We start from the raw sequence: 17,469 nt of genomic DNA on the forward strand, positions 1-17,469 counted from the left end.
AGAGCTGCAGGGAAGAGACTCGGACCAGAAGGGCCATGCTTGGAGCCAGCGCAAGGGACCCAGCGATGGGTCCCTTGCGCTGGCAGAGGCCGAGCCAAGGGATGAACCTCCAGCCATGGGCTCCTTGGGGGAAGAGGAGGCATCTGTCAGTAGAACTGATGCCCCTGCTCTGCTTAAGAAACCCTGAAACCGGCCCTTAGTTACACACAGATTATCATCCCAATTTTCGGAAGCCAAAGAAAGAAAGTTCTCTGCCAACCTTGTTCATTAATGTCCCCACAGCTTCTGCAGCCCTATAAGAGAGGAAGCTCCCCACAGACACAGAGAGGAGACCAAGAGCTTCTAGTCGAGATTTCTCAGGAAGAAAAACCTTTTACAGGTTTTAATAGGCTTGTACATGCAAGCTATGGCGCCTAGGAGGAGGGAGGGAGGGAGGGAGGGAGGAGAGAGAGAGAGAGAGAGAGAGAGAGAGAGAGAGAAGAAAGGAAAACGATTTCATGAAGCAGTTTGCATAGATTTCTTTAAAAAATAAATTAGCTTCTTAGCATCCACAGAATTTCTGAAACAAATGAAGAAGGGAGGGGAGGGGAAGGGGAAGGAGAAAGGAAGTAGGTGACACTAAAGCGTTTTCTCTTGGATTGTGCTCTCTGCCTCAGTATAAATACATTAGCAAATGCCAAGACACTGATAGACATCAAAGAATTTCACAGTTCTGGGGGTGGAAGCAACATTTAATTATTTGTCCCAATCCAAGAGTGCACGCAGTTTTACGCAGATTGCACAGGTGGGCTTTTGCACGGGGATTGCATATTGGGGGTGGGGCCGCTGCACATGCATTGCTGACTTTTGCAGGAGACACATATAGTTGTTGCATCCACCCACAGCCACATAGATCCTCTCTGGGAAAGGGATGGCTCTGCTTTGCCAGCCTTTTCCCCCTTAAGGGACACAAGTTGCTGCCCCCAACTCTCTCACCTCCTCTCACCCCCACCCCCCATTCAAGGCTTCAAGGGCGGCAGTCTGTTGCTCCCGAGCTGTATGGGAGAGCTGCGGGACTGATTCATCGGGCCTCTTTTCTGGACCCAGAAGCTTATGCCAACACCCAGCCAATAATAGCCAAAGGACATACTGCATAGAGACTCCTCCAAAAATGCAATAATAATTAGCTTGGACCCTAGGAGGAGGAACAAAATGTAGCTGGAATCTAGAACTTGTTTTTTCCACATGGTCACATAACAAATCCCCAAGTAAAAGGAAACGAAAGTAAATTACTTACAAGCAGCAACATAATCAAGGTAGCAAATTAGGGCTGCCATAATCCAGACCAGCACAAGATGGCAGCAAGAAGCTAATTTCCCATCTCTCTCTGCTGCCATCTAGCAGTTTCCAGATACTTGCACTTCAGGTTGGTCTTCCCCAGAAATGAAGCCTGGGGCTTTGAGAATAGATGCACAAAATCTGTTCAAGCCTAGCCCTGAATTCTCTGAAACTGTGAGGGTGTGCGCAAAGAAAAGAAGTGTCTCACTCCATACTAAGGTTAGCTAATCTATGTGTGGGAGGAAAAACCCCTGAGGAGGAGAGGGGAAGCCAAACCTTTTTAAAAGGGAGCTATTTCCAAGTCAGCTCAGACCTGGAGAAAAGAACCAAAAGCTGTTTCTAGAGTAAACCCTGTCCTGGCTTTCAGGCACGCAGCTAAAAGGAACTGAAGCGTCCCCCGCACTCTCCCTCTTTCCAGAGCACCAGGGCCCCCCTGGATCCAACCTCCTGGCTCAGAGCAACAACAGCTGTCGCCAAGGGGAAGCTGCAAGGGAGCCAGGCCTGTTCTCACCTGGCGCATCAGAAGGGGAGCTTCTACCCTGAACGGGGAGCACTCAGCACAAAGTCTCACCTGGTTACGAGCAGCAGATAAAATGCCCTGGAAATTCAAAATGGTGAAGTGGGTCAACCCTATGAATCTGAAGGGAACGGAATATGCCGAGTGCCCTATAACACAAATACACATCAACAACTGTGGTGTCCGTATGCAGTCCTTCAAAAAAAAAAAAAAAAAAAAAAAATCCTTCAGGACCCAGCCTTCAATAACAGTCCTTCAAGAAAACCTACAGGCAGCCCTTGGCGTTATTTACTTTGGAACAATGGAAACACACTCTAAAATAAATATTGCTATAATACCAACTTCCATCTCTAACATGCCAAAAACATTATCCCACACGCTGCAGCACAGAACAGCTGCTTGCACCCATGTGAAATACCGCCTTACAGAGATGTGTTAAACTCCTTGCAACCTCCTAATTAGTGCTTCTTCTTTTATCACTGTCATTTTTATGCATTTGCATGCTCTGTTCCCTGATGAATAATATTTCACTCCTGTATCACTTATAAGCTTATAGTCTAAACTATGTATTTGTTAATGGTTGAATGGACTATTGTCTTTTAGCTTTTTAAGCCACTTAGATTTGCTTGACTGAAGCAGCATAAAAGCAGATGGAATCAGTCAAATCAATCAATTCTAAGCAAAAGTTCCTATAGGGATTCACCCAGCGCTTCAATTGCTCTTCCCTCTCATCTCCTGAAAAATGTGGACATGCAGTTAGTGAGCCCTTCACCATTTCTTTGTACATGGTAATGGTTCCGCTTCTTTCAGGAAAAAATGCTGTAAGGATCACTTCCATTGGTTTTGTTATGGTTATTTGTGGTCGCAACCCTTACCCAGCGGGCAAGGGGAAACTTCTCTTTAGTGGGGCTAATTATTTATTTCCATATTTCTCTATTGCCCTAAACCTAACCAGCTTACAAGTTTCTTGTCCCTTTTTAATTCTATTGAGCTGCATGCTAATCTTGACTTGGTGCACTTGCCTTTTACCTGTTACAGAATCAGGATGTGAATCTGACTTCTGAATGTGGTTACTCCCTAAGGAAACTCAGGGGGATGTAAAACGAACACAAAGGTAACTTCCACCCTAAAAGGCTGTTGTAAGTTTGGAAAAAGGAAGAGAAGGACAAATATATTTTTCAATTTCCCTTAAAAAGGGGAAAGGAGGGCACCTGAGGCCAATTGGAAAGTCCTGTTGTGGGGCAGAGGTAACAAAAAGAAGCATCCATTTCCAATCCTCTTTCTCGAGGGATGATTCTGGAAGACTCACATGGGCATCACTCTCTCTGTCTTAAGCCTGAGCAGAAAGTGCCACCCGTGGAAACACCAAGAATGGGAGGACTCTTCTTCGCCTGTTCCACCAGTGGGGGAGCCAAGTAGTTTTGCTTAGCAGAGCGGGGATCATCTGCCAGGACATGAAGGTACCTGAGTTGCAACCTGTGCCGAGTCTTCACTTCCCGACTCTCGGCTGAATCAGCACGAGGAGGACAGAGGCCATAGAGAGGGGATCACAAGGGGAACTTCTACCGTCTCAAGCAGTGAGCGATGACCACAGAAGGGTGAGCGGGGGGGCGGGGGTTGACTCTCTCAAGGGGAAGCACTTTCTACTGTGAGATCTTGCTGGCTGGACAAATCCTATGGACCTCAATCCTCCTCTCTGTAGTTCTCTGAACACAGGAAGAGCAGGAGGCACGAGTGAACCGATGGCTCTGACTTTAACCAGAGAGCCCTTTCAACCACCAATAAATTCTCCACAGGGGAGCAGTTTTGCAAGTAAACAGAGAGTAATGGCCACATTCAGCAGATGCTTCCTCTTGAGATCCTCCTGTCCAACACAGTGTCTGCTGTGCTTCAGTATCAGTGATGGAAAAAGGAAACGAAAGAGGACTGGGTTTACTGGTCGATGGGGCCGATGGGGCAAGGCGGTGGCTGGTGGAGTATACAGAACACCGGAGCCATCTCTTCTGATGCCACAGAAGACATGCTCCTGTCACCAAAACAGAAATGAGACTCAACTCAAGGGGACGAGATGCCCTCTGAACTTTCACACAGGCAGCAGAGTGTGCGGGGCCAGTCCTGAGCTAAAGAAATCAAGGACCTCTCCCAAAGGAGCAATGGATTGGCATGGGTGGCCATGGAATGCTACTGGCTACTCTTCTCCTATTGCACTGAAAAGATAAGATGCACACCCCTGAAGATGACCTGGTGTCACACGTTCTGCCAACAAGCAAAACCGCACGATGCTTGCCACACTTTCTGTTGCTGCTCATGAGCTACGTCTGAAGGCCAGAAGGAGGGCCGAGGAAAGCGACGGGGAGAGGGAGCAAAATCACATGGAATAAGGACATGGAAGACCTACCAAGAACTTCAGGGGAACCAGGTTATGAGGTACCTAAACTTTAAGCCCATGGACCAGAACTGCCTGGGATTCCCCGGTTCCACTCAAGGACCTCAGTCTGGAGCTCAGCAAAACTGGGTCACCCGGTTTTTGGTCGCGGGGGCTTCTGGGACTGCATCGTGTTTGGAAAATAGTCTCCTGCATCATTTCAGGTGGCAAAGTTGCCTTTGCACCGGAATCTGGACTTGGACCCAAGCAGGGAAATAGCCCCTCCGAATGGCAGAGCAGCCACAGAGGATCCAGGGGGGCACAGGAGGGACCCTGCCCGGGAGGCCACGTCTGCCTGAAGTGCAACCCATGTCTCCTAGCATTTGGGAGGGTGGCGTACCCAAGAGGCATTTGTGCGGAAGGAAACCAGAGATCTTTCTTGAAAAGGGGTTCACTGAGAAAACCATGGGGGCCAAAACAGAACCATGCTGCCTCTGAAAAATTACATTCCAATGGCTGCCTCTAAGTTGCTGCACTTTGGGGGCTACAGACACAATGGATATATTGAAATGGGTTGCCTTGAAGTTGGAAGAGAGGAACGGGCGACATATAAATGTGGGGGAAGTGAGGAAAAAACTGAGTTGGTGAGGAGTAAGGGTCGAGGAACAGCCGGAACCCAGTAAGCATGAAATGCTATAAATTCCAACAGCACATCCGCTCCCCAACTTCTGTGCCCTGTTTTCCCTTGAGATTGGCCCACTGCTTGCCTTCACATCAGGCTCCTCCTGTACTGAGGCAGCAGCAGACTCTGTGGGGGCGCAGGTCTCGAGAGCCGCAGCTGTTGATAGAGGCTCCTCAGTTCTCGCACCTCCTGCAGCACTTTCTGGGCTTGGCTCCAGCTGGAGGAGGCCTCGCCCAGCAGCCTCTGGATCTCCTGCAAGGTGGCCGCTGAGTCCAGTTTGGGTGAGGACGGGGCACAGGCGGGGGCAGCAGCCAAGGCGGAGCCAAACTCCTGTGCCTTTCGCACCTCTCCCCCATAGCCTCTCGCTTCTGTCAGCAGGCCCTGCGTCTTCTCCAGCTGCAATGCCACCAGCTCCTGTATCCTGGCCAGCTGCTCAGGCTCAGGGGAAGCCGTTCGGTCCTTGAGGCTGATCCTCAGCGACGCCTGGCTGGCTGAGGAGGAGTCCCAGCAGGAGAGGATTTCTTCCATAGAGGCACATTTGTTCTTCTCCAAGTGAGAGAGCTTCTTGGGGACCTGAGGGGTGTACATGGTCCCTTTGCCAAAGGCCTCCCTGTGAACTGAGAACTTCTCCCCAGACATGTTCTTCCTCCGTGGGAGGCTGTTTGTCTTCTCCGAGTCCTTGACCTTCTCTGAATCTGAGCGCCTTCGGCCAGGGGAGAAATGGGCGACTGATTTGTCCAGGTCCACCCGGAAACTCTTCTCACAGGTGTCGTGGTCTTCTGGGGAGGCCTCTTCCTCCTGGATCAAGTCCAGGGTCAGCATCCCATCAGAGGTTGAGGTAGATGCCTGCAAAGGCAGGAGAAAGGCAGGGGAAAATGGGGGGGGGGGGGAGAGAGCGTGTGTGAAAACCCGACTCTCCAGGAAGGGAGGAAAGAATCACGGAAAAGGGATTTTGATACAAAACTACATCTTGGTGTTAAGTTTCCATATTCTGTGGCCGTTACAGTCTGTACAGCTCCAGCAAGGTGTGGCTGTATAGCTGAGTTGTAATGGTGGACGTCGAGTGGGCAGAAGCGGGCATAGCTTCCTGGGGCCGTCCGACCTTTGGTGACTCAAAGGGTGTCATGATGAGTCGTCCGTCCCATCCCCCCCGAACCCCTCTTCCTCTCCTCTCGGGGGGGGGGGGAAGCAGACACGCTTGCAGCTATCGGAAGGGGAAGCAGCAGCAGCTCGGCTGGCTGAATGGGATTCTGCTCCCTTCCTCCTCCTGCACTTACCACAGCCATCAAGTGGCCTCTGGTCGGAGGCCGCCTGGAGTGCTGGATCTTCGCTCTGTTACGAGTGGGATGGGCGAGAAAACTCTCCTCCTCCACTGTCACCTGAAAAGCAACAGAAACACCCATCAACCACCACAATGCGAGGCACACAACGGGCCTAGTGTGACTAAACTGGAGTTTACTTGATAAATTGTGTGAATGGTTTAACTCCCAGGAGAGATGATTTTCCCCACCCATCCACCCATCTCTACATCCAATAGTTCAGACTGCAGCTCTGAGCCAGAGCATATTCCTCCCAATCAGCCAACATTTCTTTGGGAAGGGAGGAGAGGGCCCAGACTCAAAGAAAGAGCATTTCATTTGGTAATTTGCTGAGTTCCCGACGTGGCAAGAAGAAAAATTAAAAGAATTTGCATCTCGAAACCATATTCTCCCCCATCTACTTTATCCTCTTTTAAGCCATCCCTGCAAGCTACCGGGGGGGGGAGGCAGCTCTTCCCTCCCCATTCAGGCTAGGGGTCCTGCCTGTCTACCCTGCCCACCACCCCACGTCCACCCCCGCCATCCCTCCCTCTTTGGCTTTGAGACTGCAAAGAATCAGGGGATGTGTTCCCAAGCCAGCAACAGGTGTGGTTTTGTTATTTTCCACTCGTGTCTCTTTCATTTGAACCCACAAGAGAAACAGTCAGGAGGGAACATTGCTTCCCTCTCTGCTTTGAACAACCCTTAAAATGATCTCTCTCACCTTACAGATCTTTCTCTGTTTTAATGGAAAATCAGCTACCCCTTCTATTCTTCTGCCCGTCCTCTACAGACCATAAGATAGTCCCGGTGACCCCTTTTCTAAATTTAAACAAAAAGAAATCTACTCCATTGCTCTCTGTTGTTCCCTCCCCCTTTATTTTCTCTGCCCCCAGTTCTACTTTAGATAGAAAACCATTCGGCCATTCACAGATCCGAATGGGGCACTAGCACAATCTTCCTAATAATAACTCTCTGCAAGAACATCCCTGCACCTCTCTTCTCGGACTGCAAACCTGGACATAAGATTATTGCCAGGATTAAAAGAAAGGGAAAATCTCTGCCACTCTCTGGGGTTTTTTTTTCTTTTTCTTTACAGAAGAGAGAGATCCAGAATGAACTAAAAAGTTACTGATGTTCCTAGCCATGTAAGATAGATCACGACAAGCAGGAAGGTCGACTTGGTCAGATCTTCTGCCACTTTTAACCTGGACCCTTGAGAACAGAGACCCCACTGCCAGGCCCCCTTTCAAGAAATGAGGCCCAAAGCAAGCCTGGCCTTTGCACTGTCTGGAACCCCCAAAGAACTGGGCTGAGGGCTGAAGAAAAACCAACCTGGACGAGCTGCACCTGCCACAAACAATCCCCACCATTGCAAGCAAACAAAAGGGTTGGGGTCTCTCTCTTGCACAGCTTTGAGCTTCTCCTACCCTGCCCCAGACGGGGACTTTGGAAAGGCCAGTGGGTCAGGAGAGACCAACGCAAGAGCCAGGCTGCTCACCTCATCCAAGATGCGGTTTTTGGCCCGGATTATGGCAGAGTTGAGCACATTGATCCAAGACTCCTTTTCTTCGGGGCTCACGGCCAGGAAGACGAGATTGGGTGCCTGAGAGAGATGGAGGCGTCATCGGCAACCAAGGAGAGGCTTACCTGTCTCGCTTGGCCCCGTCCTTCATAAACTCAGTCCAAGACACATTTGCAGCTTTGGGTTGAAGGGGTAAACAATGTCCTCCTCTCCACTGCTGTGTTATCATAGCCTGCAACCGCTTCCCCCAGCAATCCCCAGGGGCGTTGGGACTGCAGGGCCCGAGGGCAACGGGAGCATGCCAGCCCCAAGGCATCTGCCACTTTGTATGAGATAGGCGGCCACATCAATATTTTGCACACATAAATAAAACAAAATAGATCTGGGGCACCAGAGAAGAAGGCTGCTCTAAGCAGGGACCTGGGGGCCTGCAAGACCCAGCAAAAAGAACGCGGGGCCTCCTCCTCAGAAGACCAGGAGTTGGAGAGGATGGAAACCCCTAGGCCACCGACGGTTGAAGGGGGCTGGGGGGTTGCCCTGTTCCTGGAGAGGAAGCTGGGACGGGTTAGCCGCAAGGCCAATGGTCGTGTAGTGAGATCAAGGGGAGCCAGCCGCCTTTTCTGAAGGGTCTCCAGGGCTTGGAAGGACAAAGAGAGGCTTCCCAGCCTGGCCACCTACCCATCCCCAAAACGAAGGCAGAACTCTTGGTACCTCAAGCAGGGGCTTGAATGCTCAGTCAGAAGGCAGGCAAGCAGGCGGGGGGGGGGGGGGGGGGGGCGCTTACTGTGTTGCCAGGCTCCTTGGAGTGGGCAAGGGAGAACTTGCTATAGTTTTTTTTGCTTCTGCTTTTGGACTTCCTGAGCTCCTCACACTTCTCGTAATCGTTCAAGTCAAACACCTCCTGGGTGTTTTTCTCATCTCGGAGCTGCAGATAGACAGATCACAGGTTTACAAGGACAGACACTGCCAAGGATGTCGAGATTAAGGATTCTTTCACTCATTCACCATTATCAAAAGCACATGGAGAATTCTAGTTCTTAACACAGGCATGAAAATGAACCCCTCGCATTTGGACAGCCCTTCCATAGCCACAGACCACCAGGAGTTTTTTTCTTGGCTGGGACAAGGGTGCAGACACTACCTGGTTAGCAACAAAATCCTACAGGTTTACCACTGGGGGTGGGGGGGGAGGAACGTAATTTCTCAGAACACTAATTAACCTAGGAAGGATAAATGGGCAGGAAATCTGAGCTGCCTGCCTAGTAATGGGGTTCGAGCTGGTATCAAGTTTGCATTAGCTAAAAGTTTAAAGGAGAACAGTTTTAAGTCACGCGGGCTGCACCACAGACAGCACCACTATGCTGCCTCTTCCTGGGCAAGAATGAAGGAGAGGACACTTCTTCCGAGAGGGATTATAATTAGTACTGGCATTAAAAACAATGAGCATTTTTCCCTTGTGTTTTTCAGAGTAAAAGCAAAAATTAAAATGTCTACACTAAGGAAGCTCCCGTTCTGGCTCCCAATATGCTGCACAAAACTCCCTCCACAACCCTGCACAGGGCACCCACCAGGGGGATGAGAGGGCCACTCCAGGCTGCACAGAGACCAGCAGGAGCTCAGCTGCCTCCTCCTCCTCTCCCTCCCATTTAGCCCCTTTCCAGCTGATCGTCGGCTGGTCGGCCGGCCTGCTATCCGATGACTTGCAACCAGAGCTCATCCCCTGCCTGCATGGCTAATGCCGCCTTCCTTTTCCTATCAGCCATGCCCTTGTTCAGGTTCAGGGTAATCAAATGCTGGAGTGTCTCTTTTGTGAAAGCTAAGCAATTCCTTTGGCCTTGACCCCAGCCCAGGAGGAGTTTAGGCACGGCTTGCCTGGATATTATGAGTATGATAAAATAACAGGTAACAAATTATGTAAGTGAATGATATTAGCTCATCGCTGTCCCACAAGGCCGCTCAGCCTCACTTCCGCCTCCATTGTCTGCGCAGCCCAGGGCGCTTACATCAAAACGGGAAGGGGGGGGCAGCAGAGGCCTGTCCATTCCCTTAAATGTGTGAAGTGGAACAAATGGAAACTGAGGAAAACAGCAACTAATTTCTGGACCTGGGTAAATCCGATGCCAGGAAGGACAGGTGAGAAAAGCTGATAACAAATCGCCTTGGCTTCCTCCTCATCCAGAATTAGAATCAATGTGAAACTTGTAAGAGATGTTTGAGCACCAGAAGTTTGTATTAGAAAGCGACTATGGCAAAGAACAAATAGCAACACAAACCTAACATCGGAGAACAAGTTTTTAAGCAACAGATATTCACACCTCCAGGGACACTCATTTTAATAAGAGCCGGTGGAAAAATAATTTGCATGTCAACATGTACTTTGCCCCAAAGCCACTAAAACAGAGAAATCCTAAAAACAAAATATGCAAAATTCACCTCAGGCTTTCCAAATGCCAGAAAAGGGAGACGTGAAGACAAGAGGCCCATCCCTTTTGGTCAACTGCCATGGAAAACCCTCCCAACCTTTCGGGGAGGAAGATAAGGACAGGGACCAGGCTGTTCCTCTGGCAGCTGAGACGGGCGACCGGCCTTGCTCAAAGATCTTGCTCAAGTTCATTTCAGGAGAGCTTGCTGAGGGATCCGGGATTCTTGGCCAAAGCCCAGCCAAGTCTGCAACCTGTAAAGGCTCGGCTGCTTCCGCAAGGGGCCACAGGATCCTGACTCTGCTTGCAGCAGCCCGGCCACAGAGTTGGCCACCAAAACAACCCCCTGCCCCCAAACAGTGTCCAAACCCTACACGGCATCCGTGTGCCAGGACAGGGATTGCCTCCCAGATGCTGAGTTCAGACAACGTTTGGACTCCACAGAGGAGGAGGAGGAGGAGGAGGAAGCAACTGACCGGCCGGGGGAGCTCAATCCAAGCCCTTCCTCCTGTCTGTGGGACTGGCTCCACCAACAGCCCCTTAGAATGTGGGCCTCCTGGGGCTGAGGGGACATCACAAAAAGCCTTCCATTGCTGGGACTGTCATCCCTCCCTCCCTGACCACCACCACCCCCCTTCTCACAATGTCTTCTTGCAGGCTCCAGCCTGAGCCACAAGTCCTGAGCCCCAGGGATGAGCTCCTGGCAAGTTCTGGCCAGGTGAGGGTCAAAGGAGCATTTCACCAATGAATTTGCCATCAGGCTTTGAGAGGCAATGAAAAGGCAGCCCCTCCTGCAGGAAAGTGAAGCCCAGCTGAGGGTCTCTCATCCCTCTCTTCCATCTCAACTTCCTCTTTCACCAACCAACTACTGAATGAGTAGAATCTGAGTGAGAGAATCACATAATTCAGCCCCCTCCCCCCCAATGCAAGGTGGGGGAAGGAAAGGAAAGGAAAGGCTCGGCTAAAGAAGCCGGATGTGAGCAACCTCTTACCAACCTCCTTCTCCGAGATGTAAAGTTGGTCACCCTTCAGCACCACAAACCGATTTTTCCAAATCTCCCGAAAAATGCCTTTCCCACAGAATTTTCGGACCCAGCCCACCTTCTCAGGCTGCAGCGGTTGCTGGTTCCCCTCCTGGAACCCCTGCATTCCAAAAAGAAAGAGAGCAAAGGATGGGGGGAGGGGGGGGTGAGAGGGGAGACAAGCGGGAGAGGAGAAAGGCAGAGAGAAGCTATTAAGAGGAGGGGGGGTCTCCGGCCTGCCCCTCTGCCAGCACCCTTCCCCTGGCCCAGAAAGCTCTCCCGTCCCCAGCTGGCCCTTCCCCAAGCACCTGGGATGCTGGCAACTGCACCCGCAGATCAGCCTGACAAAGTCCCTTGTTTTTTTAAAAAAAAAAAAACACTACCACAATTACAAATGAGACAAAATGATGTAAGGCAAATAAATAAATAGAATCAAAATGATGCTGCCACCTGCTTTCTATGAGGAAGTAGGCTGGAATCAATCTGCTCTTGGCCCAATCAGCATTTAATAATTGCGACGATGGAGCCCTTCTCTCTCAGAAATTCAGACTAAAACCATATCTATGTTTCACAAGGCAAATGTTTTCTAATTTCACTCTCTCTACATTTCTAATCACACTCTCTTCATCTAGGGAAGTAAAAAGGAAATCCACACAAATGCACAGAGACACATTTCTAAATTAATGGAAACAGAGCTTTAATAATGGAGAGTCGGAGACCCTCCGTTTCGGGATGGCTTCATTTGAAAGGCTGGAGGATCAGAAAGCAAAGACAAGCGGATTTTGGGATGGGGGGGAACGAAGGGATGGCAGGAAAGTTGGAACAAGACTGGCTCACCCTAAGGGCCCCCATCGCCCACAGACCCAAGAGAGAAAGTGGACAATAACAACGCCAGGAAAAGGCCCGGGGGGAGGGGGGAAGGGGGCTACCCAGAAAGCAGAAAAGACTCACCCGTTTAGCCGAATTAGTTTTTTTCATCATTCCTCAATGCAGCTGTCCAGAAGAGGGAAAGGGAAGGGGGAGAGAGGGTATGCTGGGAAGAGGGGGGGGGCAGGAAAAAAATCAGAGCGGGTCTTTGCCAGCAGAGAACTGAAGATCTGTGCAGTTATTGGGACGAGGGAGAAAAATAAATCTCACCCTCCTTAAGGAAAGCACAAGGAAGTTCCTATGACCTGGAGGCAGAATTTGCCCCTGCGATGCCCACACATCTCTGCAGGCAGAGGGACCCCCAGAAACCCCCTCCCCTGCTCCTCCTGCTTTCCTTCCTCCTCCTCCTGCTTTCTCTCGCCTGGGCATGGACGGAAAGGGTTCTCCTGGGCTCCACAGCACCATCTATAGCCAGACAAGCCGTGACGTTTTCACAAGGAAAGAGGCGAATGAAGCTGGGAGGGAAGGAAGGAAGGCGGGAGGGAGGAAAAGAGAGACCCTTTCTTCTTTGTTTGAGTCAGTTGGCTGGGAAGCGAGGAGAGGTCAGGGGAGAACGAAGCAGGGCCAGAAAGTCCCAAGGAGTGGGAGGGCCCCAGAGGCAGAGGCAGGCAAAGCAGCACAGATACCCTCTTTTGCATAGTCCTTCCTGAAACAAGGTTACGCTCACCCGGCGACCTGGCACGGCCCCCAGGGGAAGACCGAGGTGGTCCTGCCAAGAGAAATACCTCCATTTGGTGACCTTGCTCAGGAGCAAAAACGGCACCCCAGCTGCGGCATCCAACCCAAGTCTTCAGCAGGCTACAGGATCAATAAAGTGACAAAAGAGAAGAGAGAACGAAGCAGCATACAAAGGACACTGGGACACCAGCAGGCCTTGGAGAAGATGGCAGCCCGCTGTTCCCAACATGGTGCCAAAGACACCGGGAGCAAAAGAGACAGGCAGGCAGCCACTCGGGGGGCTTCAGGAGTGCTGAGCCAAGTGCCGGGAGCTTCGGAGTGGAGAGCTTGGGGGAAATCAATCATGTAAAGCAAGAGATGATCCTGCACGCAGGGCTGGCTCTTTGCCTGACACACAGGAGCCGGGTGCAGGGTCACCTTGACATGCAGAAGTTCACACCTTTCTAGAGCTGCCCACGCAGATGGGCACGGACCCCCATGCACGCACCCACCATAGCAGAGACGTGCGCCCCACGGTACCCCCCACTGAGCACCCTCTCTCAAAGCAAGGCATATCGGACCCACTTCTGACTTAGCATGATTTGCCAAAATGGCAATGGACTCTCTCTGTTCCATGTCTGCTACCAACTTGCCAATATGCCGGCCTTTCCCACCGTGGCTGACTTATTTTAGCCCTCCATGGGTGTATCTTGCCTGCCAATGCACAGGCCGATAGCCTATGGAGCCTGCTGACCTCCCCTGGCTGGATGCAGCTTTGGGGAAGGAGATACACACACACACACACACACACACACACACACACACAGCCGACCCTCCTGCTTAGCATCTGATCTCCGGTTAAGAGTAGCAGGCACTGTCACAAGAGGCAGGCCCACAGAGCCAGCTCACGTGGTGGTTAAAGCATCAGGCTAGAAAGTAGAGACACTGAGTTCCAGTCCCACTTTAGGTAAGACGCCAGCTGGGTGCCTTTGGGCCAGTCACTCTCTCTGTCCCAGGAAGGAGGCAATGGCAAACTGCTTCTAAAATCTTGCCCAGAAAACTGCAGGGACCTCTCCAGCAGCCGCCAGGTGTCCACACTGACTTCAAGGCTGGTACACACACACAAACCTTGCCATAACCCACCTGCTCTCCAAACTTTAGACATCGCCGCCTTGTTTTCAACCCATAAATGACTTCCTGCCTTGCTTTGAGCCCGACCAGCACTAGCACTAAAGCTACAGCAAAAGCAAATGAAGTGTGTGGCAGCAACTCACACTCAACAACAGGACGGAAAAAGAAATGGGGGGGAGGGTTAACCCAAATTTGCTTGCACCCAGTTACATCAAGGGTGCTAAAGCCAGAGGAATGGCAGTTGGGGGACGGACAAGTGACCTTGAGAAAAAAAAGGCAAGAGCCAGCACAGAACAGAGACAAGGGCAGGCAATCCCCTCCTGGTGGTTTTTATGCTGGAACAGCCACATCATCTAGCAATAATTATGCTGATTCTCCAATAGTTCATCAGCTCCCAAAATGCCTTTTGCGTATCTGAGCCAGAGGGCCAGCACACTCTGGCAGGCCTGGAGGAATGCAGGCTGCTTGCCGCTTTTCCCCACATTCACATCCTCTCTCTCTCTCTCTCTCTCTCTCTCTCTCTCTCTCTCACACACACACACACACACATACACACACACACACTCACTCACTCACACACACACACACACACACACACACACACACACACACACAGTCACAGATCTAGAGAAAGCAAGAAATGGTGTCACTTCCAAATGAAAAGATTCCATCACCCTCTAAAGCCTTGTTATGCCACTCTCAGCCAAAGTGGAACACGGAGGGGAAACTGAGGTCAGGGAAAACTAGGTCTGATTCAGAGCAAGATGGCAACCATCTTTACTTATTTTGATGAGAAACGCAGGGAAGACTTGGGGGAGGCGCTTGGGGAGCCTATGGTTGGGGAGCTGCTAGGTGTCCATGAGCTCCAGACTCCAGGCGCACCAGCTATTTACTGTCCTGGTGCCCCTCCCAGAGTCCTGGCGTAGACACAGCAGCCGCTGTTGGGCCTTTTCGCCTACCAGGGCTTGAGCTGCAGAGCTCCTGGGAGGTGGCTAGAGTGCAGAGGTGGGTTTCAGCAGGTTCTGACCAGTTCTGGAGAACTGGTAGCGGATATTTTGAGTAGTTCGGAGAACTGGTTGTAAAAATTCTGACTGGCCCCGCCCCCATCAATTCTCTGCCTCCCAAGTCCCAGCTGATAGGGAGGAAATGGGAATTTTGCAGTAAGTCAAGCCACGCCCACCAAGCCACACCCAGAGAACCGGTAGTACAAATCCAAAGGAAAGTTCTATGGTCCTGTTGCTAATCCTATGGCTAACAAGGGGGCTGCCATTAGGACCACCACCCGGTCGTTAAATAGGCAAAGGCTTCAGGGGACTGTCAGTTGAAAGGACGGTGCCTCCCTCATCTCCACTGGCAGCCCAGTCCTGAGCAGGCAGAAAGTGCCCCATGGAATACGGGCTGGCCGTGGCGTTTCTCTCTCTGTCAGGAGAAAAGACGGGAGGCTGAATGCTCAGTCATGTGACCAAAATAAGGGGCTTATTTATTTATTTAAATGATTCTTAAGCAACTCAATTCTGGGCAGCTTACAACAGGAATAAAAAACAATACAGGCAGTCTGTGACTTGCAACCATTCATTTAGCGACCGCTCAGTTACCTGGCACTGAAAAAAGGGACTGTTTTTCATACTTATAACCGTTGTAGCAACCCTCCTGGTCATGTGATCAAAATCCAGATGCTTGGCAACCGACTCATATTTATGACGGTAGCAGCCTTTGGCGACCTTCTGACAAGCAGAGTCAACCGGGAAGCCGGATTCATTTAACAACCATGTTAGTAACTTAAGAACTGCAGTGATTCACTTAACAATTATGGCAAGAAAGGTTGTAAAATGGTGCACAACTCACTTAACAACTGTCTTGCCTAGCAACAGAAATGTTGGGCTCAATTGTGGCCTTAAGTCGAGGACTACCTGTAAAAGTCCCAAAGCAAAAAGCCTCTTTGTTGCCTCAGCTGTTCCGGCCTGGGGGGTGGGGTGGGCGTGGGACAGAGGTGGGTTTTAGCAGGTTCTGACCACGTCTGGAGAGCCGGTAGCGGAAATTTTGAGTAGTTTAGAGAACCGGTAAATACCACCTCTGACTGCCTCCCGAGTCCCACCTGATCGGGAGGAAATGGGGATTTTGCAGTAACCTTCCCCTGCCATGCCCACCAAGCCAAACCCACAGAACTGGTAGTAAAAATTGTTGAAATCCACCACTGGCGTGGGAGCGCTGCCTCTTGACCCTTTGCCAGATCTACTTCCCACAGTCCACGGGGGCTGCTGTGGACACAGAGGCTGTGAGGCCAGGGACCCACGCGTAACGGAAGTTTCCAGAAACAAGGGTTCTTGTTTTCTTGAAAACAAGAAAAAAAAAGAGAGAGAAAGGGAATTGCAGTCTGCTTAATTGGATCTAACTATTAACAGTCAAAATTCCAATTCTGATTATAACTAATTAAAAAAGATGAAATGTTGGATCAGAAAGAGAACCTAACCTGCTCACATTGTGAGTTTTGTGCTCCCTGCTGAGAGCTGGCAGGCTGAGCCCACAAGAGGAAGAGGAGGAGGAGAGCCATGGGCTTCCTTGGGGTTGAGTGATTTCCTTCCCACCGTCTTGTCTTCCTGCAGCAAACATCCCAGGGCAACTCCTATGGAAACCCTTCCAGGAAAATCTGGACTTAACCACACATGGGCCATTGATGGCTTCTCCTTCTCCAGTCTATTAACCTCAGGAGACGGTTGTTTTATCCCCTACGCTCTCATACTCAATGACAAAGGGTTTACAAGAACTCTGGTCAAGACTTTGGTCCCTGGAGTGGGACCCCCACACCCCTCACTGCTGGCTGTCCTGGAAGTTCCAGTCCAAGGAGAACAGAAGGACCAACTCACTCCCCTACGCAGCCTGAACCGCCAGGCCAACCCAGGGCCAAATACTGGAAGGCTTAAAAACCCTCCAATGCACCCTGCTGGTGCCAGAGGTAATACAAGGCTTCCAATTACCCCCCACATGCACATCCAAAACTTAAAGAGCAAGGAAATCAGAAGCCCCCCAACTGGAGCAAGTCTGAAATACAAACAAGTGTGTAAAAAATTCAGCCCTGCATCTGAGAGGGTGCCAAGAATATTCTGGGCCCTCTTGCAGTCCACAGCAAGCTCCACTGTGTTCCTAAGCAGGCCGAATGAGGCCATGGGGCAGAAGAGCTGTGAACTGCCCCCACCCCCAATGTCTTCAGGAGGCCTCAAAGTTGTCTTCCACAAGCAACCCCATTCTCTGGCCGGCCAGCCTGCAGCACTTCCAGAGATATTCACTCATTTTGAATAAGAAACCCAGATGGTCTCTGCCAGAGTGTCCTTTTATTGGAGTTCACACAGGGGACCCAGAGGCTCACTTAGTAGCCCCCAGCCCAGGAGGCAGACAACAAGCTGAGAACTGACCATGAAAAGGAGATACACCCAAGAGACAGCGAGGGAGGGAGGGAGGGAGGGAGGGAGGGAGGGAGAGAGAGAGAGAGGGAAAGAAAGAAAGAAAGAAAGAAAGAAAGAAAGAAAGAAAGAAAGAAAGAAAGAAAGAAAGAAAGAAAGAAAGAAAAGAAAAGAAAAGAAAAGAAAAGAAAAGAAAAGAAAAGAAAAGAA

At 50.7% G+C, this 17,469-nt stretch overlaps 1 protein-coding gene across 2 annotated transcripts; it reads right to left on the minus strand.

Moving 5' to 3' along the window:
• Window positions 1–448: 448 nt before the first annotated feature.
• On the minus strand, window positions 449–12,208 carry PLEKHO1 (pleckstrin homology domain containing O1). Of its 2 annotated transcripts, XR_011600840.1 has the most exons (7): window positions 12,098–12,208; window positions 11,121–11,267; window positions 8,489–8,629; window positions 7,681–7,785; window positions 6,159–6,260; window positions 1,645–5,727; window positions 449–1,593 (listed from the first exon to the last, which is right to left on the minus strand). XR_011600840.1 is itself a non-coding variant. In XM_070951411.1 (6 exons), exons 1-6 carry the CDS (start codon window positions 12,125–12,127, stop codon window positions 4,969–4,971), a joined length of 1,284 nt encoding a protein of 427 aa, XP_070807512.1. In that variant the 5' UTR covers window positions 12,128–12,208; the 3' UTR covers window positions 449–4,968. The 2 variants fall into 2 exon arrangements, 1 of the variants encoding a protein (XP_070807512.1); XM_070951411.1 differs by having other exon boundaries at window positions 449–5,727.
• Window positions 12,209–17,469: the final 5,261 nt, after the last annotated feature.

Source organism: Pituophis catenifer, unplaced genomic scaffold, assembly GCF_029215685.1.
Source record: "Pituophis catenifer annectens isolate HBS135680 unplaced genomic scaffold, rPitCat1.0.hap2 SCAF_10, whole genome shotgun sequence".
Taxonomy (NCBI): domain Eukaryota; kingdom Metazoa; phylum Chordata; class Lepidosauria; order Squamata; family Colubridae; genus Pituophis; species Pituophis catenifer.

Excerpts from the sequence above, each read along its gene's own strand:
- PLEKHO1 (XM_070951411.1), bottom strand. The coding sequence starts at position 12,127 with ATGATGAAAAAAACTAATTCGGCTAAACGG. Across the intron at positions 7,786-8,488 it reads CCAAGGAGCCTGGCAACACA|GCACCCAATCTCGTCTTCCT; the intron begins GTAAGCGCCCCC and ends CATCTCTCTCAG. Across the intron at positions 5,728-6,158 it reads GAGGCCACTTGATGGCTGTG|GCATCTACCTCAACCTCTGA; the intron begins GTAAGTGCAGGA and ends CTGCCTTTGCAG.